The sequence below is a fragment of the Leucopleurus acutus genome (genome assembly GCF_964270905.1).
Source record: "Leucopleurus acutus genome assembly, chromosome: 14".
NCBI classification, from domain to species: Eukaryota; Metazoa; Chordata; class Mammalia; order Artiodactyla; family Delphinidae; genus Leucopleurus; species Leucopleurus acutus.
Window position 1 is genome coordinate 13,706,583 of NC_139156.1, and position 25,009 is coordinate 13,731,591.

The following is a 25,009-nucleotide window of genomic DNA, read 5'->3' on the forward strand; positions in this document are numbered from 1 at the left end:
ACTTTTGGGGAAAACTTTTTCTCCACCCCCCCCTTTTTTTCCCCTCCTAGAGGCGACTGCTTTCTTCTGCCGCAGGGTGTGTAAGGGTTTTTGTTTTTTGTTTTTCTTCCCCCCTCCATCCTCATTCAGCTCTATCTGTCGAGTGTGGAGAAAACCCCTCTAGCCAGTGTGTGAGCAGGAGGGTCAAAGGCAAAGGGAAAGTTAATAATGCCTGCTAACGGTACTAACAATTCAGGATGAATCTTGTCAAAAGTTTTTCTGGAAGTGTGGGTCTTTGATTGTGTGTTTCCTGAAAGCAAGACCAATCATTTCCGTTTATTCACTGGCTAAACCCCTACTTGATTGGGGACAAGGACAGAAACCATCCATTACGGTCTGATATATTATCCAAACAATTTAGTGTATTCATGAGGTAGCCGAAACGTGGAGGCTGCGAAATTACCCGTAATCAATTGCAACAGCGAGTGTGCGTCCCCCCGGGTGTCGGACAACTGCTACTCGCAGTCTCAGTAATAGGCGGGAGCCGCAGCAATTCGGAGTTGCGCTGCTCGCTACCTGATCGCCAGGCTGGGGACAGTGGACGTGCTCAGAGGACGCGGGCGCTGACGAGGCGGCTTCGCCGCTGCTCCACCGGGATCCACGACCAGACCCGCCGCCTCTCCGCGAGCGCGCCACTCGGCGGTCGCCGCTGACCTGCCCGCGGCCGCCGCAGCCGCCCCGCGGGGGCATTCATTCTTGCCGCTTGCCTCTCTCCGGACCGAGCGTAGGGGCTGCATTGTAGCGGTTTTGTCTCCCGTCTGCTTTTTTCCTCCTCCCCCCACTCCCCCTTTTTTTTCTTTCTTTCTTTTTTTTTTTTTTTTTTTTTGTTGCTCTTGCCTCTCCTATGTTCGGGAAACGAGACAAAATGGACGTTCGGTGCCACTCGGACGCAGAGGCTGCCCGGGTCTCGAAGAATGCGCACAAGGAGAGCCGGGAGAGCAAGGGCGCGGAGGGGAACCTCCCTGCCGCCTTCCTCAAGGAACCGCAGGGCGCCTTCTCTGCGTCGGGCGCCGCGGAAGATTGTAACAAAAGTAAATCCAATTCAACCGCGGATCCGGATTACTGCCGCCGGATCCTGGTCCGAGGTAGGAATGGGGCAGGGCTGCGGAGGGCGTTCTTTAGGGGCGACTCAGGGGCTCTAGCTGCGCGCCGCCACCGACCCCGGCAGCCCGGGTGGGTCTGCCTCCTGGGACTTAGGAGAAAGTTGCTGGCCCTCCCCGTCCCGGGTGCGGCCAGCCGCTGGGGATTCCCACCTGGGACGCGCGCTCTCCAGGAGCTTCGATCCCTTCAAGCCTCGAGAGGCCCCGCCGGTTTGGCTGCTGGGGTAGCCAAGGGACTGTGCGGGAGGGCCCAGGATCCAGGCTGCGGCCTCCGACCCGGGAAAGAAGCCGGAAACTCTGGAGGACCTGTTAGCATCCTGCGGACCGGAGGACCTGCGGGGAGCCCGCTCGCGGGCTCCCGCACGTTGGCGAGTTGAGCGCGTCCGAGGGGGCCGCGGGCGCTGGAGAACAGTCGCGGACCGCCGGCTACGGCCAGGCCAGTTGGCGCGCTGGGCCAAGGGGCCCGGCGCCGCGCTCGGGCCTGGCCGCCGCCGCTGGGAGAAGCAGCCAAGCTGGGTTGCCAGGCCGCGGATGTCGCTTTAGTGCTGGCCTCGACCCCGCTCTGCTGCGCGGCGTGCTGTCGGCTCCGGCGGTGGCGGTGTTGAGGCCCGGCCCCGGCCCGGCGCCGCCCCCGCCAACTGATCGCCAGGCCCTGCCGGCTCCGACTCGGTCCCTCCTCCTTCCGCCGCCCTGGTTCGGGAGGGAAGGAGACCCCGGGATGGGGGTGGGAACCGCCGGAGTGCGGTCTGGTCAACATGCTCCAGAGCTGGGGCCGGCAGGATCTGAGCTGGTCAGTGCGGGGACCCTCAAGCTACAGGGGACCCAGTCCACGCAGCCGAGGCCCCCAGACCAAAAGGAACGTCAGCCGATTTGGAATTGATTTTTTTTTCTCCCTTGTTCGGAGGGCTCTACAAAGGCCAAGTCCGATTCCCCTTCCCATCAGCTGTGTGGAGTTAGTCCCCCCACCACTCCCACCCCCCAAGCACATACAGCGTCCTTGCTCCCCGGCTGTGGCTGCAGGCCCAGCAGCCCGACTTCCCACCTCCGGACTGCTGGCTGCTGGTGACTGTGTCCCAGGAGCCAGCTCGGGCCAGGGGAGGTGGAGGAAGGCAGGAGGGTTCTTGTGCCTGATTATCTCCCCTTCCCCAGATGCCAAGGGGTCCATCCGAGAGATCATCCTGCCCAAGGGCCTGGACCTGGATCGGCCCAAGAGGACGCGCACCTCCTTCACCGCGGAGCAGCTCTACCGGCTGGAGATGGAGTTCCAGCGCTGCCAGTACGTGGTGGGCCGGGAGAGAACCGAGCTCGCTCGGCAGCTCAACCTCTCAGAGACCCAGGTACTCAGCGGCCGGGCTGCACACAGCCCAGCATCAGCCTCTTTGCCCTTCACCCCCAGCCAGCTCTTCCTCACCACCTAGCTTGACTCTGGATAGAGCTTCCCAGGTGAGGCGGAGAAGATAAGGAGGATGGGGAAGAAAGGGCGAAGGCTTTCTCCCTTTCCTAAGCCATCCCTTTCCCCCTCCACCCCAAATCTTCCTGGCCTCTAGCCCAGGAGGCCCCAAATCCTATCCTTTTGGATTTCTTTTTGGACCCCAGTCTTGAGAATTCCCTGCTTGTCTCTGCTCTTGGAGGAACCAATGTTTGCCCCTGTTTTGGCCACATCATTTTGGCCAGATTTCCAGGCACACCCCCTCTGGAGACCCTAGCCTTACACAGCACCCAGGCCCATTCAGCAAGAATGGGGCTAGGGCCAAAGCCCCCTGTTCCAGAGCATCGGTGACAACTAGGGATCAAAAAGTTGCATATTCCAGAGATCTGCCTTTGCAGACCAGGCTGCCCCAATGCTTAAGGCTTTCCCTGGTCTTGAGCTGGACTCAGCCCCATTCCCAGCCCTGAGCACCCACTGTGGGCACCTAGGAGACCCTGTCTTAAGTGCCAGTGATGTGTGAGGTATGGGATGGGAAGCAGATCTGGGGCCTTGGGAGCCAGCACTGACAATTGTGCTTGAGGTCTTCTTTACATGAAATCCATATGATGCTACTGGGGCTGACCGCGTGAACTCTGGGCCCAGGAGCACTTTACGGCCTGAGAGCTTTGTGTTGTGGGGTTCATTTAGGGCCTCCCCAGGGCATGGTACCAGCTTGGCCTACAGAAGGCATATTTCTTTCTGAGGACCAGTCCCTTGACCTGTGCCCAGCCCTGAAGTGGGTGGGGAGCATTTTAGGTATGGGATCTGGGCAGAAAGCTGAGAATCAAGGACAGAACATACTGGATGTTCGAATTTGAGTTGGCATGGTAGCTTTTTCCCTATTCTCTCAGCCACCATCCCTCTTAGTTTACAAAATCTAGACAGAATAACCTTTCCCTAGAGCTGCCAAACTCCATTCTGGGCCACCAGCTAGGCCTGAAGAGGGGCAAAGGGAGAACAGGAAGTAAGAGGGGAGGTTGACGGAGAGAATTTAGTCCACTCCAGCCTACTGACTTCCTCCCATGACTCCAAAGTTCATGATGGAGAGCAGCTGAGTTATAAATTAAGGGTATCACTCAGCCCTTTCGATCCACCTGGTGGTGAGGAAGCTTGGCCTATAAAGTTCACCCTGCACCAGTTATTCAGTCTATAGCCTGCTTGCTGCTAGTTCACAGTCAATCTGACCCTAACAAGCAGGAAGTAGCTTCTCGTAGCCTTCAACAGGAGGAGTGCTCTGGGGCTAAATTCGAGCCAGTTGGGCCACTTTCCTCCCCATTCACCCTCACTTCCCATTTCCCGAACTGCATCCTTTAGGCCTTACACCTTCTCCTGGAAATGCGGGCTTTTATGCAGCACTGATCCATAGTCCCGCTGCGGGTAGTGCGGCAGCCCAGTGAAATAACTTCTGGTCTTCCTTCCAGTTAGGGTCGTGGACATTTTTATTTCTTTGTTATTTGTAACCCAGGCTGGCCTAGGCCTGCTTCCATGACCCGGAAGCGCAGCGTATGGGAGCTGTGTCCCCCTCTTGGCGGCCCTGACTCCCCGCCCCGCCCACCCGCCCCGCAGCTCCCGGCCCGACTTCTTCGGGCTGGGACTGGGACTGGGGCTTTGGCTGGAGTTGGGGGAGGGCCCCCTGGAGCCCTCGCGCTCCGGGAGCCCGCTCCCCTTGACGCCCGTCTCCCTCTGCCCCTCTCTCCCACCCTCCCTGCGCCCGGCGCGCAGGTGAAGGTCTGGTTCCAGAACCGGCGCACGAAGCAGAAGAAGGATCAAGGCAAGGACTCGGAGCTGCGCTCGGTGGTGTCGGAGACGGCGGCCACGTGCAGCGTGCTGCGGCTGCTGGAGCAGGGCCGCCTGCTGTCGCCGCCCGGCCTGCCTGCGCTGCTGCCGCCATGCGCCACAGGCGCACTCGGCTCGGCGCTACGCGGCCCCAACCTGCCGGCCCTGGGCGCGGGCTCTGCCGCGGGCTCGGCAGCCGCCGCCGCCCCGGGTCCCGCAGGCGCCGCGTCCCCGCACCCGCCGGCCGTGGGAGGCGCTCCGGGCCCCGGGCCCACCGGGCCAGGGGGACTGCACGCGGGCGCACCGGCCGCCGGCCACGGCCTCTTCAGCCTGCCCGTGCCCTCGCTGCTCGGATCCGTCGCCAGCCGCCTTTCCTCCGCCCCGTTGACAATGGCCGGTTCGCTGGCCGGGAATTTGCAAGAACTCTCCGCCCGATACCTGAGCTCCTCGGCCTTCGAGCCTTACTCCCGGACCAACAATAAAGAAGGGGCCGAGAAAAAAGCGCTGGACTGATCTTAAGTGTTTTCCTGTATTTATATTTATAGTATCTATCGTGGTGATATTTATGGATTCACGCGCATTAGGCACCCGGGGCCCCTGCGCTGGGCTCCCGGCTCCCAAGAGGCCTCTGACAGCTCTCCTTCCCCACCAGGCTCTGCTACCAATATTACCCCATTTGGGCTATTTTTTCCCCCTACCGTTCCTCTGTGTCCTCCCACACCCACGCTTCGCCCCCAACTTCCTTCTGAATCCAGGAGAATCCAAAGAATTGGGGGGAAAGCCCGAGTTAGCCAACCTGATGCCCCAACCAGTGCCTGGCCCTGGAGGGTAAGTAAAGTCTGGTTCTAAGTCCGGAGCACAGGACATCTGCTCTAGATCGAGCCACTGCTGCCGTTGATTATTCTTATGGATATCTGAAAAAGGAAGCTGCGAGCAGACCCCAGCTGAAAAGGCTGACAGATTTCATTAGACCAAAAAGGAGGACGTTCCTTCCTCTCGCCAGAGAAACCCCTGGGCCCCACTTTGCGGACTTCTCGAGAGAGCCGGTGCACACGCAGCTTCCTGGCTGGACAAATCCTGCCGAATTTTCTCCCCTTTAAAGAAACTCCAATTACAACCACCCCCGACCCCAGGAGACAATAAACCAAACATCGTGATGGGCAGCGGCAGTAATAAATTTGATCTCATCAGCAATAAAAGGAGAGTAAGAACTACCACACAAAACCAAATGGAGTGGAACCAGTTTTTAAATACTCATAACGATGGAGTTTAGAAGGCGTAAGAAAATGCAGGATACAAAATGCATCCCAGGGCAATACAAAATTAAAGTTCTGGGTGTAATGACTTAAAACAGGAATTTAAAAGGGAAAAGCAAAAGAAAAGCCTATGCTGCTAAGTGAAAGAAAATTCAGAATCTTTTCCGAGGCTGCGCCGTAAGGTGGCCGACAGCTTCACGCTCCTCCAGGAGAGAGAGCTGTGCAGCTGGCGGCAGCTCCCGGACGCTGGCGCTTCTCCCCACCGTCTCCCTTGTTCCCGGACCCGTGGCTCCGGGCAGAGTTGCTAGGTTTGGAAACAGATCAGTGCCCATTGCCTCCTCTCGCCCTCTCCCCGGATTCACAAAACCCTCCTAGCACGCAGGAAACGTCCCGATTTCAGAGTTCTTTGCGGACGGGAGTCAGGGACGCAGCCGGGGACGTCAGGGCGGCCCGGCCTCCTCTGTCGGTAGTCTCCATATCCCGATCAGTTCCCTGCGTGGATATGAAAGGCATCCCTCTCCACCGCCTCCCCTAAAACACCCCAGGGTTTCGGCGGTCCCAAGTCAGAAACCCGGACCGCGACGCTGTCGCGGCCTCACGCCCTAACCGCACAGCCACGGCCACCCGCATTTTAACCAAAACCACAGACCCAGACGGCGAGGTGCCGCAGTGTCTAGAATGTATTCCTCCATCCGAAGCGAGCGCAGAGCATTTTAAAAATAGTAATTTTATTGTAAATTATTTACGTCGGAAGCTTTTTTTCCTTTTTTCTTTTCTTTTCTTTCTGTCTCTCTCTCTCTCTCTTTTTTTTCCTTAGGCAAATAGTGAAGAAAATAATGAACGATTCAAACGCGGGTAGGTGTCACTGAATCCTGGCTACTAACTTTGTTCTGAATGTTTTGGATATTTGGATGTTTTGTATTTATGTGGTGAGAGTGAAATATATATATCTATGATGATAAATGAGGTGTATTTTTGTCTTGTATTTGAAGGATTAAAAAAACAAAAAAGAAGAAGAAAGAAGAGCCAGCAAGTGATGAGTCTCCGAGTGGGGACCTGAGGCAGAGGGTGGCAGCCCCGGCAGTGCCGGGCCCAGCCACTGGTACCGAGAGCTCTTGGGATGAGGTTTGGGGAGGGTTTCGGTCCGGGAGACAGAGGCGCCTGCCGACGATGTTTGTTCTGCTTCCTTTCACTCTCTGGCTCTCTGTCCCAGCGGTGTCGGACCATCAGGCCCTCCCTCCTAGATCTCCCACTTGGTGTTTCTTGGTTTATTTAGGAATTTGTCTCCGGAAACCCTAGAGCTCCTGCCTAATAACACCCCCAGCTTCTAGAGTTTTCCAGCCGCAATCTCCACGCCGGCAGTATTTTGGATTTGTGCAATCACAGGGCCCAGAACAGGGAAGCTTTTCCTTTCTTCTGACTTATAATAAGTCTCTTCGCCGTCAAAGAGAAACTTTGAAGGAGCAAGAGAATAAAATAGTTATTAACTCCTGCAGAGACCTCTCCCCCCACCCCACCCCAGTACATACAACATACACAGTGGTGACGGATGTAGATTTTGCAAACAGAAATCTGGGGAAGCTAGGAGGGCTGGGGACGGTACTCCAGGGCGCGCTCTTCTAAAGCTGAGCGGCGGGCGCGGCAGCTCCAGTCCCCTCTTCGTGGCGCCTGAACCCCTGGGGGGCATGGGGGCTCACAGTTCTCTTGGGGACACCCGCACAGGCCAGGCCCCTCGGCCCCCCACGCGTGCACTGGGCCTAAACCGCGAGATTGAGGCATCCGAAATAAGGCGGCGGCACGGTGTGGGCAGCGGAGTTCCTGAGCTGAGTGTGCGATGGGCCCTACCGAGTTTAGGACCCTTGCCGTCGGCTCAGAGCTCTGAGAGATCAGAGCAGCCGCAAAGCCCAGACAGTTCACTTTTGTTTCTCGAAGTCGCTACACACCCCTCCCCCCCCCGCCGCCACTTTCCCTCCTCTACCCGTTCCGTCTACCCTTTGCGTTCCCTCTGAGGACCCCTCTCCTCTGGTGGGGTCCCAGTCTCCACCCCCTTGTTCCTCCCCTTTTCCATCGCTTCTCCAAAGTCCGGCTCTCTCCCTTCTTCCTTTTTCTCCACCTGGAGACTTCCAGTGTCTCTCTCTTTCTCCCAGCTTTTGGATTCCTCTGTCTGCCCGGGTGGCCCCAAGGCCGATGCGTGGGTGGCTCTTGCTGCAGATTCATGGCTGGTGGCTGAGGCCAGCAAGGGGAGAGAAGGGAGTGAGAAGGTGGCATCATTTTATAGAACAAAGGAAAGCACAGAATCGCAGCTTCAGGGTCCCCAGGAAGCTCAGCCCCCTCCCCCAGGAGCCTCAGCCTGGGGAGTCAGCAAGCAGGTCCCTCAGCAGCCCCCCACCCCACCCCCGCCTTTCTCCTTTTTGCTTTCTTATCCCTAAAAGGAGAAAGAACAAGTTAACCCATCTCCTCTCTGCTCTCACCTCCCTTCCCCTCCCTGGCTTTGGGAGAGCTGCTGAGCTTTTCACCTGCCACTCGGAGTGGAGTTCTTCTTCGACTCTTCTGCATAGAACAAGAATTACAATTTTAATTAAAAAACACTTATAGACAATTTATTTCATTTTAGTGCCCGTCCTGTTTCCTCTCCTTCCCCAAGGGCCTTCAGCAAGTTGCTTTGGTCCCTGGAGGCTTCTAGTGAGGTCTCTGGCTTCCAACTAGTGACTCACAGGCCAGGGAGGAGGCAGGTGACCTCTATGAGAACAACTGGCCCCGTCTGGGAGAAGGTGGAAGGGACTTCTGGGGTCATGGAGAACAGCTGGAGGTAGGGGTACTGAAGGGAATCTCATGCTCAGGCCTGCACAAAGCAATATCCAAGTTAGCTCAGAGCAGAGGAGAAAAAGAAAAAACCTCTCACCAAACTCCTGTGAGTCTGGCGGTCAGGTGTGGCAAAGGTGAGGGAAGTCACTCCGGAACTGGACGTGTGCTCATATCCATGCTTGCAGTTGGCCTAACTCTGAGCCAGAATCTGTTCGTAAGAAGCAGCATTTAGCGGCCCTTTGTAGTTTACAGCCTTTTGCATACACCATCTCTATCACTCCTTACTTTCAGAGGTCCAGCCTCATTTTGAAGAGCCACATACAGGCTTGGAGCCCTCAAATAACTTGCCGAGGGCCAGTAATCAGACCACAAGACTATAAGCTCCCCCTAGGGTCAGGGCCCTCCTCTTTCTTTTTCTTCCTCCTTCTCTCCCTCCCTCTCCTGTCTCTCCTTCTCTCACTCCCTTCTTTCTTCCCTTTCCCTCCCTTCCTTCTTTCCTTCCTTTTGTGTTCAAAGTGTCTGGCTCACGGTTAATCGAACTCTTTAGCCTATTTGCTTCCACATCTGCCAACTCCTATTTCCAGGCCTCTTTCTACTACAGCAGCTGCTGAGGATTTACTTGGTACCTTCATCAAGAGGTCTGAATTTCTCCCTTCTTCCTGTTTTCTTTCCTGCCAGTACCCAACTCCTTCCCCCTACTTCCCTCTAGAACGACATCTTTAAACCTCCTTACCCTCTTTACCTTACACTTTCTAAAAAACTTTTTTTAATTGAGGAATAGCATTCATATAGTAAATATGTATATGGTAAAGTACACAAAGCTTAAGTATACTGTCAATGAATTTTTACACACACAGACACACGCACGCATGCACGCGCACGTGCGCACACACACACTTCTTGAACTGTTCCAGTGAAACTCTTTCAACTTCTCCTCTTGGGCCACGTCATGACTCAATGGCTTTTTCTCCTGTTTGAAAAGAAGTGGTGTCATATTGGTGTGATTTTTTTTTCACAGAAAACCACTCCAGGAAGTCCTTCTAAGGCTTCTTGAAAGCATTAGAAATCAGGGATCTTCCGATCTCCTGCAGTCCTGAGTTTAAGTGACTTAACTCAAACACCTGATCAGAGCTGTCTACTAAGTCAGGGTTTCTCAAGATACAAATGAAAACCACCTGCTACAGATTCACTTGGGAACTAGTCGAAATGCAGATTCCTAAACCTCAGCCCCATCTGACGAATCAGAAACTCTGGGGGTGGGGTTCAGGAGTGTGCATTATTAACAAGTTTCCCAAGTGATTCTTATCCACACTAACATTTGAGAACTACTGTACTGAATGGCAAACTCCCAAGACACTGCAACTTCCAGTATCTGGCCTGGGACCTGGTGTTTGGTAGGAATACAATGCATGTTTGTTAAACAAATTAATCCACATTTTCTGACACAAGTTTCTTGGATCACATAATACTATTGTAATTTAACACCATTTCTACATTGGGAAATCCTTACATATCAGAGTGTTTTTACTTTAATAGGTTTCACTTCGATGAAGCAGGAGAGGAAGATGGATAGATTTTGGTGGTTTCTCAGGTCTAAGGGAAGGTCTTTTATCACCCTAACTGGGACCATCTTGCTGGACCAGATGCTCCCCTTTAGACCTGGGAGTTCGGGGGGGCAAGAAGAGAGTCCTCCATATTCACTGAAAGACACTCAAGTGCACTCTTTTCTTGGTGGCAACTGAAGGTGTCTGTTGGAGAGACATCAGAGCTGTGGAAGGAGCAAGGCCACCAGGTCCAGAGGAACTGGCATGGAATGGACATGGAAGCTGAAAATTACTTTCATACTCTCTGGTTTATTTAGTTGATATGAAACTTATTTTCTGTCTAGAAGCATATTTGCTTATCTTCTTACCCTGAAAACAGAAGACATATGTTGTGCTTTATGTGGTAGTGTTGTATCCATTCCTAGAAATAACAGCAGCTCACACACACACGTTCCTCAGTATCTCACAAGGCCCAGGATGATGGTTTGCTCCACCAAGAAAAAGTAATTAATCTTAGAGGTTACTAGTTACAGACTCTCCAGTCACAGTGACATGGGTTCAAATCCTAGACCCACCACTTAATAGCTGTGTAATCTTGGACAATTACCCAGCTGCCTGCTTTAAGCCTGTTTCTACATGTGTCAAATGAAGATAATAATGGTAGCTACCTCATAGAATTTTCATGAGTAGTTAATTAGATAAGGCATTAAAGCATCTGGTACAACCTAGTATCAACATTCAAATATTAGCTATTTATTATAAGACTGTGTCAATGTGGTAGCTGATGGTCTGAAACTCTCTCAAGGCCTTAATTTCCCCATCTGTAGAGTGAGGGGGTTAGCCTTAAGTCCTTACTCAAGGAAGGACTTGGAATTGTGGTTGAGCCAGTCATAATGGAGTTTACTCTCCCTGCCTTTAGTAAGGCCATCAGTAAGAACAGCACTTTCACTAAAAATGATAAATTATTATTTAAATGACTTGGCGGACGGCCTTCAGCTGTCAGTTGTCAGACAGCCCTCAGTTGTCAGTCTTTTTTGGGAGTTGCCTCAGCTGAAGAGAACTACCTTGTCCAAGGTCATCCCTAATTTCCCAGGGTGGCTTCCAATGACAGAGAGACCTGGGGATAAGCCTGATCCTCTGCACTCCAACTTTGGATAGTTTTGAAGGACATCCCATCTTCCCATCTTCCCAACTCCCTGAAGTTCTATTTATCCTGTTTCCCCATGGCTTTTCTCTATCATTGCAGGTCTGTATTTTGTTCCTTTCTTTTTTTTTAATTAAAAAGATTTTAATACAATTTTATTTTCCATTTACAGTTATTACGAAATATTGACTATATTCCCTGTGTTGTACAACACATCCTTGAGCCTATCTTACACCCAGTAGTTTGTACCCCCCCCCCACAACCACTAGTTTGTCCTCTATATCCATGAGTTGCAGGTCTGTTTGTTTTGTTTGTTTGTTTGTTTGTTTCGCCGTACGTGGGCCTCTCACTGCTGTGGCCTCTCCCGCTGCGGAGCACAGGCTCCGGACGCGCAGGCTCAGCGGCCATGGCTCACGGGCCCAGCCGCTCCGCGGCATGTGGGATCTTCCCAGACCGGGGCACGAACCCGTGTCCCCTGCATCGGCAGGCGGACTCTCAACCACTGCGCCACCAGGTAAGCCCGCAGGTCTATTTTGAAAGATCTTTTGGCAGTTGGGGGAGACCCCAGGGGAAGTGGTGTGGGAAGAGGAGCACATGGATTCTGAGGCACAGGTCAGTCGGTGAGTTCACTGCAAAAGTGACAAGAGGATGACGGTGGTGCTGGTGGTGGTGTCAGTTGGTGCAGTAGCACAAGAAATGGAGAAGAGAGGATGGGTTCAAGGTATTTTCTTAGGTAAAATCAACAGATCTTAGTAATCAAATGGAAGTGACGGAAAGTAATCAAATTTGAAACTATTTTCCTTGCGTCTGGAAGGGAATGAGATGAGGAGCTTAAACCCAAGAAGGGGCTGGGGCAGAGTTGTCCTCAAGTTTGTGGCGGCAGCTACGCGTTCCGGAGGAGGCTTTGGACCGGAAGGCAGGAAGGCCAGAGGGCGGGAAAATCACGGAGCATGCGCGCTCCGCGCGAGCCTGCCGGAAGCAGTAGGCGCCTCTTCTCCGCGGCGGGAGGGCGTGAAGGAGTTAGCGGGCCTCTGAGTTTCTTGTTTATCTGTCAAGACCTCACGTCTCACTCCTCACCCCATGCTGCTCTTGCCAGTCGACGGGCCTAGGACGCACTCGCATGCGGTGTCAGCTGCCAGGAAAGTGGAGAGTTGGACCTGGTTTGACGCTTTGGCTCCAGAGGCCTTGACCTCAGCTGAGCCTGACTGTGGCGCCCTCTTGCACGGCGTGGGCAGAAATAATGGAAACGCCCTCCTCGGAGGTCGGGCTCTGAAGAGGTCAGCAGTGACCAGGGCTGTGGAGCAGCAGGAACTGGCATGAGGAGGTGTGGCCGCCACCCCTGGAGCCCCCATCTCCACCCAGCTGCTCAGCTCGTGAGAAAGGAGAGGGAGGTAAGCCGGACGCCATCTTTCTTTCCATCCTCCAGACCAGTGTTCTGGGTTCTGAGCAGCAGCACAGGCTGGGCCCGATCGTGGGCCCACTCCCTCCCGGAAGGAGAGAAGCAGGAGTGAGGAGTTTGCTAAAGGTGCCTAACAGTGAGTGTCTGGGTTTTGCTTTGTTTTCCTTTTTTCCGTTTGTTAGTAAGACTGCCGTCGGTTAGATAGGTGGTGCGTGGGGAAGTTCATCTAGCCCATTTTACTTAGGGCCAGACTTGGTCCGTTCCAGGGAAGAGCTAAATGCAAGTTTAATGTTTCCATCCCAGATGTCACTTGATGCTATGGAGAGCAAGCCCAGAGGGGTGAGCAAAGGCAGCCCGGGGAGGAATGGGAGGGGAGAGGGAATAAAATGAAATGGAGTGAAAGGAGGTGGGGCGGGAGCGCGCCTTGAGCAGAGGTGAAAGATGAGGCCAGAAAAGTAGCCTGATTAAGAAAGGTCTTGAATACCAAGCTAAATATCTTCATTCTGTAGGCAAACGGGAGAATTTTGGTAGGGCAGCAATGGGAGGAAAGTTGAGTTCCTGGATCGTGCAGGTGCAGACAGAGGAGAAATGTTAGTGACTCTTGAAGTTAGGTATTGAGATCTGAAATTAGGCTACAGGTGGTGATAATGGAAAGTAGGTAGGCTTGTTCTTGATCTCATCAGTGATGGAGGCTAGGGGTAAGTTAATGCACCGATACCAGCACTCCTTTCTAAACAAAAGCATTATTTCATTTTAAGATTCTTTTCCTGATCTTCCTATGAACATCTCTGTTCAGAGACGAGGGAGGGGGGCAAGGGGGACTTCCCTGGTGGTCCAGTGGTTAAGACTCTGTGCTTCCAACGCAGGGGGCACGGGTTCGATCCCTGGTTGGGGAACTAAGATTCCCACATGCTGTGCAGCATGGCCAATAAATAATAAAAAATAAAATGACAGGTATGGTTGACTGCAAAATGACCACCACCCCCCCAAAAAAAGGAAAATACAAGCCGAGAAAAAAAAAGAGGGAAGGTGGCAAATAAGTTTCAGTTCTGGTTCTAACTCTGATTGATTGATGGTGGCTGCCTACCATACTAAGTTGCAGAGAATTCTAAGGCCTCATTAAAACTCAGTTGGAAAAGTGTGCCAATCCTTAGTGATGTCTACTATAGCCGTAGGAGATGTTTTTGTAATTCTGAGACAAATATAAGTGACTCAGTGGTCAGGCTGCTTCTCTAGGTTCTGATTAAGGAGTTGGGTCCAGTTTTAGCTCAGTAGGTTTTCTTAGCCAGGAAGGTCATGGCAGAGTGGGGAGCTGATTCCAAGTAACTCAGGGCAAGGTCCTGCAGCAGGTATCCCAGTTGTCACATAGACCCCCACAATCTGGCCATAGTAAGAAAACTTGGGCTTTGAATTCCGTCTCCATCTTTCATTTAGCCATGTGAACTTAGACAAATTACTCAATCCCTTTCAATCAGAATACTCATCTGTAAAATAGAAATATATTACTTTTTCAACCTAGATGTAAAGTGTTTAACATAGTGCCCAACTATGAACTCAACAAATATTAATTAGCCTCTTTCCATTTTGAACAAAACCTTGTCTTTAGGTCCTAAGCATCAACTTCTGACTAGATTTTCACCTGGGCAAAATTATATAACTGTAATTTTTGTGAAGATTCACTGAGATGTTGGATGTGGAGTACGTGACATAGAGTAGGAGAATCCTCTTTGCAAATTGGTAGAACAGAGGACACACTTTCAACAGTTTGGTGTCTCCAGAGCATTTTTTTTTTTTTTTTTTTTGCGGTATGTGGGCCTCTCACTGTTGTGGCCTCTCCCGTTGCGGAGCACAGGCTCCGAACGCGCAGGCTCAGCGGCCGTGGCTCACGGGCCCAGCTGCTCCGCGGCATGTGGGATCCTCCCGGACCGGGACACGAACCCGTGTTCCCTGCATCGGCAGGCGGACTCTCAACCACTGCGCCACCAGGGAAGCCCTCCAGAGCATTTTTTAAATGTATTTTTACAAACACACATGCACACATACACACACCCTCAGTCATACATTTTGTTAAAGTTCTTGTTTTCCCTTGACATAAATAGGTTCATATTATACATATTGTTTTGTGACTTTCTTTTCACGTAACACGGTATATCTTTGAGATCCTGTTATGTCACTGCTTATAGGCCTATTTTATTAACTTCTCTAAATTTTATAGTGTGGATGTATCATAGTTTGCTTAGCCATTCACTTATTGATGGAAATTTGTATTCCTCCTCTTTTTTATTTTTTTTGCCTTTACAAATATATTTCTGAGAACATTCTTGTGTCTCTGCACCTATACTGGTATTTCTGAAAGTGGAATTATCGGGTCAAACAATATGTATTTTAATAAGTTTAATGGTACTGCCCAAAGATTAAACGAATTTATATTCCCACTCACAGTTTTTGAAAGTTAGTCTGGGTAATTTAATGTCTACTACTGGATATGATACGTCTGAGACTCTTCTGTGAGCTAACTTCTCAAGGAATTGGTGTTGAAACTGCATACAACATAAATTCCCTGAAGGTACTGCAAAAACATAGTTTGTTTCTTCTCTTTTCTGGATTGATTATTAATCTTATAGATCATTTAGGATCTCTTTTAAAACTAAACAGATTTATATTTATTTTCAAAGTGATAAAAAGTTAAAATGTCAAGGCTTTTTGTAAAAGAGCAGTCCCCTGCCCTCATTCTCAAGCTGTAACCACCTTAAATTCTTTTGAATGTTTTCTTTTACTTCTTAATTCCTCCCCTTCATCTCCTTTATATGTCCATAGTTCCTGTCCTCCAATACTCACAGTTTAGTTTAACTTTTTGCGGGGGCTAGACCAACATTTAGTATTTACATTATTATGGCACTATAAACCCTATTCATAGTTGAGCTGTTTATATATTATGAATCCATTTTTTGGGGTACAACTTTTGTTTTCTGTGGAGGTAATTGTTTTTTAAACATTTTTTGTTTAATTGGTTCTCTGTGTACTAGTCACGAATTCATTTTAAAGTCTGCCATGAGTGTAAATCTTCCAGTTAGCTCATATGTATCAAATATTCTCCCAGTTCCTTCCTTATTTTTGGAGACATCTGTCTTGGTGTTTCTGTCCAGCTCTAATGGGGACTGCTGACTCTCTAAACTGGAGACACAGCTGTTTTCCTAGCATTTTTCTTTGCTATTGTCCTGGGAATCATTCTCTTTTCCTGCTGCTTCTTTGATGATTTACGCCCTTGTTTTGGTAGAGCACTTCCTTCAGTGGCTCCTTGAGACATGGCACATGGACGTAATTTTTTGTTGTTGAGAGTTTACATGTCTGAAAGTGGCCCTATTCTACCTTTACACTTACATGATTATTTACTTGAATGTAGAATTCTGGGTTGGAACAGCCTTTTCTCAGAATTTTGAAGACATTGCTTTATTGCCTTCTAAGCTCCAGTGTTGCTGTTAAATCTAATGTTCTTCTGACTTGTAATTTTTTTTTTTAAATGTGATTGTTATTTCTCTCTGGAAGTTTTTATGATCTCTTCTTTATCCTGGTATTTTGAACTTTCAAAAAAGTTTGCTTGAAGTAGGTCTTTTTATAGCCATTGTGCTGGTACTCAGTGGGCCTTTCATATCCTTCATTGGGAAATTATCTTGAATTATTTCTTTGATAATTTCTTTCTCTCCTTTCCCTCTGGCCATTTTCCTGGAATTCCTATTATTTGGTTATTGGATCTCCTGGACTGATCTTGTAATTTTCTTATCTTTCCTATTTTCTATCACTTGGTGTTTTGGATGAGTTAATGTGTTATAAAGTGCTTGGGACAGTGCCTGGGCAACTTTATCTTCTAATATAAGATTAGAAGATTTCATTCTGCTAAGATTTTCATTTTGGCTATTGCATTTTTCTTTTTTTTTTTTTTTTTGTGGTATGCGGGCCTCTCACTGTTGTGGCCTCTCCCGTTGCGGAGCACAGTCTCCGGACACGCAGGCTCAGCGGCCATGGCTCACAGGCCCAGCCGCTTTGCGGCATGTGGGATCCTCCCGGACCAGGGCACGAACCCATGTCCCCTGCATTGGCAGGCTGACTCTCAACCACTGCGCCACCAGGGAAGCCCTTGGCTATTGCATTTTTAATATCCAAGAACTGTGTTCGATTTTCTAAATCTGAACTATACAGTATGGCATCCACTAGTCACATGTGGCTACTTAAATTAAAATTAAGTATAATTAAAATTGAGTTCCTTAGTTGTATTAGCTACATTTTGAGTGATCTATGGCCACATGTAGCTGGTACATACCATATTGGACAGTGCAAATATGGAATATTTCATCACAGAGAGTTCTTTTGGACAGTGTTGCTCTAAATTTTAAAAAAATGTAATATCCTGTTATTGTTTCAAGAATACACTCTCTTTTATCTCTGAGAATATTAATGATAATTTGTTTGAAGTTTCTTCTATCTCTTTTATTCTGTTAGATTGCTCATACTTAATATTAGGACACTAAAAACCTGATTGGAAGCTTTCTGTGCATGGATGGGGCTTGTTGATATTGAGATTTACCACATGGTGATCTGGAGGGGATATTTTGTTAAGGACCACTGCATATCAGTATCTTTAGGTCCTTTCTTTTTTTTAAAAAAAAATATTTATTTATTTATGGCTGTGTTGGGTCTTCGTTTCTGTGCGAAGGCTTTTTCTCCAGTTGCTGCGAGTGGGGGCCACTCTTCATTGCGGTGCGCGGGCCTCTCACTATCGCGGCTTCTCTTGTTGCGGAGCACAGGCTCCAGACGCGCAGGCTCAGTAGTTGTGGCTCACGGGCCTAGTTGCTCCGCGGCATGTGGGATCTTTCCAGACCAGGGCTCGAACCCGTGTCCCCTGCATTGGCAGGCAGATTCTCAACCACTGCGTCACCAGGGAAGCCCAGGTCCTTTCTTTTATGTCAGATTTTTCAGAGAAGAATTTTCCAATATCCTAACTAGAGGGTATAGGCATAGATAGCTGTCAAGATTTTTGGCAGTTAAGTGTGGGAAGAGGAGTGGAAATCTTACTGACCAGGATGCAGACTTTCACTTATTCCTTTTTGCCTTTAGTTGTGCCTTGTGTCTTCCAATTCATAGTTCTTCTGATTCAGTATATCGGGAAAAAAGAAAACCTGAGGTAGCAGAGGGGTGGTCTCCTGTCTACTCAGGGTAGTGGATGGGATTGGACTGGGAGTCCAATTGTTTCTTTTGTATATTAATCTCTTTTTCTCTCTATTATTATTATTATTTTAAATTGAGGTTGATTTACAGTATTATATTAGTTGCAGGTGTACAACATAATGATTCAAAATTTTATAGATTATATACGCCATTTAAAGTTATTGTAAAATAGTGATTATATTCTCTGTGCTGTACATTATATCCTTGTAGCTTATTTATTTTATACGTAGAAGTTTGTACCTCTTGTATACATATTTATCTTGTATCCTGTAACCTTGATGAACAGTTACCTTTCCTAACACTTCCCTCAGTGGGTAGAAGCATTGGCTGAACTGTCTGTTTTTTAAAAATGTAATAAAGTGCTTTAATTATTATTGTTCTTAAATTTAAAAATATCCGAAAGATTGAGAGTTCTCATTGTTCTTTTGAGTTTGTTTTAACTGTTTGGATTGCTATTCCTAGGTCAGATACGTGGTATACACTTCAACCTTTGTTGACTGATTGACTGACTGGAATCTCAAAGTTAGTTCATTAAGACAGTATATTTGAGTCCCTTTGATTTCATAAGTCATCTCATGAAAATCTCCCTTTAAAAAACATTTTCTTGCATGTTTTATTGTTCTGACTTTCTCTATATACTTCACTATCCTTTTGCCCTCCTCCGAACCATTTGAGAATATGTTGCAAACATCATGACACCTGTTCCCTATACACTTCAGAATGTATCTCCTAAGGACATTCTTCTACACAACTATAATACCATTAGCACATCTAAGATAATTAATAATATTTTTGTAATATTACCTGAATCCATTATGTATTAAAATTTCCCCAATTTGTCTCAACAATGTCTTATATATATTTTTAAATCCAGGATCAAATCTGGGTTATTGCATGGTATTTGGTTATTATATCACTTTTGTTTCTTTTAATCTAGAACAGTTGTCTGATTTCTTTTTTCCCCCCATGATACTGACTTTTGGGAAGTCTAGGCCAGCTGCCTTATAGAATGAAATGCATTGTGGATTTTTCAAATTGTACCACACACATCACGACAGTAACTATCAATGAAGATGATTCTGAAAATGTTAAGGCCTGAGCCAAAGCCATGAGATAGAGAATTTGTGGATGTAATTTCCTTACCAAAGAATGACCTACTGAAGAGACTTGATGTTGTGGTAGCTGATGAACATCTGACAGTGGATGCCAGAGTCTATTCCTATGCTCCAGCGCTGAAACATGCAAACATGAAGCCATCTGAAATGCCCTTCCTAAAGTATTAAGGCCAAGGGACAGTCACCATGTTTTGGTTTCCTCATGGTGTCATTTAACTTGTTGCTCAATCCCTCATCTTTCCTGTGAACTGGAAATTAGACATATTTGGCTAGAGTACTTCTTAGGTGATGTTTTGTTGCAATTGCCTTCTCATGTGGTCTGAGGAGGAGAATGGTTCCATTTTATAATCTTTACACAACTGTTGCGCTCCCAGTAGGTAGCATGTAGGTATTATGTTAGATAAAATGGGAAATATAAAGAAAAATTGTCTAATGTGGTACCTGGTATATGATAGATGCTCTATAAATATTTATTGACTGCTGAAAGATATAAAAAAGATAATTGGCATTGTAAACCAATGAATGGTGAGGGTTAAATGGAGATGTAATTTAAGTTTATTTAACAAATATTTAAAATTTGTTGAGCAGAGCTGTTTCTATATGCTCTGACCTAGGTAGTGATAGGTACTGGAAATACATTGATGATCTAGACAATTCCAGTCTCTGCCTTTGAGAAGTAAATGCCCCAGCATTCAGAAGTTGGAGAATAAATTTAGGTGGGAAGAAAGAATTGTATAAGTACCCAACAGTGTAAGTTGGAGTTAGATTCTGGAAGACTTTGAAGGAAGGGCAAATAATTCAAACCATCGGAGAGGACACTGGCTTGCCAATACACAGTTTTGGAGGGGTAACTGGCTTTGGGCAATGTTGCTTTATAACTTACATGGGCCTTAGTTTCCTCATTTGTAAAATGAGCAAAATAAAAATAGCTCTTATAGTTCATATCTATTTAGCACTTGCCATGCGGCAGATACTGTTCTAAATTTTATATATAAATTATCTAACTATCTGTCATCTTCTTTGATCTTCATATCTCTATAAAGCCATTTCTTTTTTCTTTCTTTTTCTTTCCTTTTTTTCCCCCATACCCTGAGAAGTTTACCAGAGAGTCACTGGTAAAGAGTGCTTGTAAGGGAGAGTCACTTCCTGTGGATCTTCAGGAAGTCCATTGATGATTCCCTGCCACCACCCACAGTAATCTCCAATGACATTCAACACAGCAGTTTTAACCTTGTCCTTTCAGGCTCAAATGTGACATTTGGCCAAGATTGTGAGATCTTCCTAAGAGAGTGTGATTGAGAAATCAAAATGTTACCCTCCGTCATTTTCTTATACTTCACACTAGTGATTCTTTTTTTCCTTTTTTTTGCGGTACGCGGGCCTCTCACTGCTGTGGCCTCTCCCGTTGCGGAGCACAGGCTCCGGACGCGCAGGCTCAGCGGCCATGGCTCACGGGCCCAGCCGCTCTGAGGCATGTGGGATCTTCCCGGACCAGGGCACAAACCCGTGTCCCCCGCATCAGCAGGCGGACCCTCAACCACTGCGCCACCAGGGAAACCCACACACTAGTGATTCTTATATCTTTTTCTTCAGGAAGCTTTCACACTCTTAAAAAATATTGAGTACTCCAAAGAGATTTAGTTACATGGATTATATCTATTGATAGTTACCTTACTAGAAATGAAAAGGCAGACATTTCAAAAATATATTTATTAGTTCATTTGAAAATGATAAACCTATTACATGTTAAAATAAATCATGGTTTTATAAAAAGTAACTACATTATCCCAAACAAACAGAATTTAGTAATGGCATTTTAAAAATGTGTTTGCAAATCATGGGCATGTCTGGCTTTATAGATGACAATTGGATTCTTCTGTCTGCTCCTGCCTTAAATTTGTTGCGGTATTCTATAAGCCATTTTCTATAATTATCTCCATTCTACATGAGAAAGTGAAGGACACAGAGGTTAAATGACTTGTCCAAGATTATATAGCCAGTAAGTGGTGGAATCAGAGCTCAAGCAAACTTTAGAGATTATACTCTTAACCTTCTATATACTAAATTGCCTGTAGGCATGTTTAGAGGATTAAATGAAATAATGTATTCACTTAATCGGTGGTTGTCATATAGTAAGAGCTCAATAAAGTGAGCTGCCATTATTATTTCACTTGAGGAAATTAGTGAAATGCTTAAAAACATGGTAGATTATTAAAAGTTTGTGAGCTGTGAGGCATGTCACAATAAGTGTTCATTTTTGGAAGATTAATGTGACAGTGCTAAGTAGGATGAGATATAGAAGGAGAGACTGGACACAAAGAGATGTTTGGAGACTTGAAATAGTCCAGTTGAGTGTGAGGAAAGATCTCCCATCGCCAAAACAACTTGACAGAGAAGGGAATATTAAGATAGTATTCACAGTCAAGCAACAACATTTATGGAACACCTGAAGTGCACAGATGACTGCTGGTTATTGTGGGAAAGGAAGAAAGCTAACATTCTCTGAGCACCCATGACAGGTGCCATTACCTTTTTTTTTTTTTTAAGCACCTTAAAAAAGGGCAACATTTTGATTTCTCAATCACACTCTCTTAGGGAGATCTCACAATCTTGGCCAAATGTCACATTTGAGCCTGAAAGGACAAAGTATGGACAGACATTTGTCTGTAATTATTTCTCAGTCTTACAGCAATATTTCAAGGTGTCACTGGTGACATTTTTCTGGATGAGGCCCAAAGGTAAGAGACTTATACATGGAAAGAGGGGGAGGGAAAGGATGAGGGATGGGGGGTGGATATCACCAGGGTTCAATCCCAGACCTAGCTGACTTCAAAGTCCATACTAGACTAAGAATATTAGTTTGAACTTCAGAAATTCCATGAATTTTCCATGGAATTGTAGGCATAGTTTTGTGGGGAGATGATCATTTAGCAGATTTCTGAAAGGAATCCGTGAGCCCAAAAGAGAAGAACAATTGTCTTAGATGTCAAAGTTGGAAGGATATTTAGAAATTAAAATCCCACTGCCTTCATTTCAAAGTTGGGCAAACACACAGAAAGGGGAAAGGATTCGTTATAGAGTGACTCAATTGGCAGAGCCAGCACTAGAACCCAGTCCTCTTGTCCCCCAGGCCACTGCGTCTCCATTTTTTGATACCTTATATGAAGGCAGCAGAAGCCTTGCACAGCTTGGAAGAATTGTAGTGCATTGGACAGATCTCCTTTTAGACTGTCTTGGCAAGAAGTTAGTTAGGCACCTCTGGAGGGAGGTGTGTTAACTCTTCAAGGACCAGGCTCTAAATTAGTACTGTTTGGTAAATTGCCACTTTATAGGGTACTATTAGTAAGTGACTGCTCTAAAGCGAGCTCTGGAGTGTAGAAGAGCAACCCACCTCTCCAAGAGCCTACTTCTTGCCTAGTGTATAGTTTTCTCCCCAGGTAGAGGAAATCCTGCCTGGGCTGTGGCAAATAAAGTAGTCTTTGAGGAGGATGTAGTAGAAGGGGGAAAAGGCAGGACAAGCTGCTTTCCGTACCAGCAGAGTTTGTCTGCATGCAGGAGCAGTTTTAACATAAGGAAATATGAGTGGTCTTCGTATATCCTCCATGTTCTGTCTTCTGCTGGCAGCCCTGCTTTCTCCTGAGCCCGCAACCACAGTCCCTTTTCCATTTCCTGATGACACTTTTAAAGCTCATGTTATTCTACCCATCACCTAGCTCAGTGTCTGGCACTTAGAAAATTTGAGTATTTGTGGACTAAATAAATGAGATTCTACTTGTGCTTGAATCTTGATTCTACCATGTATAAGCTGTGCTATTTTTAATTAACTTCTCTGAGCAGTGATGCCTGTGGTTACTGGTAAAGTAGAAAACAGAAGAAAGTCTCAATGATGGTCAAGACTGGCCCTCTTGGGACCTGGGGGAAAGGATTAGCAGGAGCCTAACCCTCTTGGGGAATTCAGAGGCAGATTGGCAGTATTGTTGCAGACTGCTTCAGGTGTTGGTCGGAGTCCCTGAGACCCAGTCCTGATTCAAAGCCCTGACCTTGCTTTTGTGAACATCAGGCTCATTCCTCATTCTTGGCCTGCCTCAGTAGTACTGGAGAACTTTGACATTTTCTGTCCTTTGACATGATGGCCCATCAGCTTTTCCCTCCCTAGGGCAAAACCAAATTTGTGCCAGCATCATTCAAGATGGGTGGTATTTGGAGGAGATTCCTGCCCAAGAGAGTTAGGAATGGAAGGTTTAGAGTTTCTTAAAGAATGCCCCCTTCCACTTCAGACAAGTTTCTGTTAGTTCGCTTTGTCCAGAAAATGACTATTGTTCTAAATAAAGCCTCTGTAGTTTCAGACCTAATCATGATAAATCTACCAGGAATTAATGCCTGTCTGACATTAGACCAATTGCCTAGAAATCATGACACTTATAAGAAATAGTCATCTCTTTATTTGAATGAAAACAAAGCATTCCAGGGCAGATTTTAAAATATATTATTTTAATTTTTAGAGGAAAAGAATTCTTCAGAGAGAATTGTCAATGATCAAAACTGGTTGATAAATCACATACGTAACTATGTAATTAAACTTCTCCATTTTCAGAGACCTGCAATTAGAGTTCTTCGTGTAGTTACCCATAATGATTCATTCTTGCTAATATGCTAAGGAAGAAGGGAGTCAGGAAGATAAATTTTAATATGAACTTTTCCCTAATTTGGATCAAGAGGCAGTGGAAATATGCCTAGGCTCAGAGGCAGGAGAACTGGGTTCTAGTTCCAGTTCTGTTTCTCATTAACTGTGGGGCTTTAGCCAGATCATCAAGCCTATCTGAGCCTTCGTTGCCTCAGCTATAAAACAATAATAATACCTACTTCAGAATATTGTTATGAAACCTTAATGAAAGTATGGGTTTGGTAATGCTTTGTAAATTTTAAAGCACTGTAAGGTCCTGATACATTTTAGTATTGTGCTTTCTTATCATAGCAGGCCAGGCCCTCTGTTTGTGGTGGGAGGAAAAGGCTCTAATGTACAATATCAGCCTTTTTGTAGTGTGAAAAGACAGAGATTAATGAAGGGCTAGGGTGCTTTGTTGAATGTGTCTCTGATTGACTGGTGGCCCTGCTTCTGATGATCAGGAATTTATTATTAAGAAAATTGCTATGTGCTTGGGGAGCTGGGACTTGGTTTGTGCCTTCCCCACTGCAGAGGGTCACCACAGATACCTCAGGTGCCCTTGCATTGACTTTGCTGGATTCACATTTAAAGAGAAACCTTTTATTTGGACCAGATGGAGGTCATGGGGGATTGTGACAAGTACATTGAAAATTTTCAGGGTTCAGGTCTGTCTTTCTCTCTTTCTTTCTTTCATCTATTTATTTATTTTTATTGAAGTATAGTTGATTTACAATATTTCTGCTATATAGCAAAGTGATTCAGTTATACATATATATACATTCTTTGAAAAATATTCTTTTCCATTAAGGTTTATCATAAGATATTAATATATAGCTCCCTGTGCTATACAGTAGGACCATGTTGTTTATCCATTCTGTATATAATAGCTTACATCTGCTAATCCCAACCTCCCGCTCCATCTCTCCCCCAACCCCCTCCCCCTTGGCAACCACAAGTCTGTTCTCTGTCCGTGAGTGTGTTTCCATTTCATAGATAAGGGTTCAATTCTAAGTCTCAGTGTTGGGCCTTAGGATGTGAATTGGGGTTTGCGTTCAGACAGAGTATCAGAGCTGGAAAGTACCCAGATGATCTAATCCAGTGGTCCTCAAAGTGTGGTTGAGTTGTAGCTTCAGCATTACCGGGGAACTTGTTAGAAATGCATATTCTTAGGTCTCATCCCAAACCTGCTGAATCAGAACTCCTGGGGCTGAGGTTTAGTAATCTGTGTTTTAGCAAGCCCTCCAGGTGATTTTGATGCTCTAAAGTTTGAGAACCACTGCTCTAATCTAGACACATTTTGTAAACGTTTGTAAAATGCTGAACCTAGTGCCTAAGACATAGTAAACAGTGCATAAATAATAGCTGTTGCTACTTTACTATTCATATCTTAGAGCTGGGACTACAAAAGAAAAATCAGACTTCCTGCCTGATTTTTCCATGACCCCATGTTTTTGCAGTGGTCCTTACAAATCCA

At 46.9% G+C, this 25,009-nt stretch overlaps 1 protein-coding gene across 1 annotated transcript; it reads left to right on the forward strand.

Annotated features, from left to right (window-relative positions):
• Positions 1–855: 855 nt before the first annotated feature.
• On the forward strand, positions 856–4,896 carry VAX1 (ventral anterior homeobox 1; the record flags this gene model as incomplete). The annotated part of the gene is made up of 3 exons (XM_082854301.1): positions 856–1,124; positions 2,289–2,476; positions 4,330–4,896. Exons 1-3 carry the CDS (start codon positions 884–886, stop codon positions 4,894–4,896), a joined length of 996 nt encoding a protein of 331 aa, XP_082710427.1. The 5' UTR covers positions 856–883.
• Positions 4,897–25,009: the final 20,113 nt, after the last annotated feature.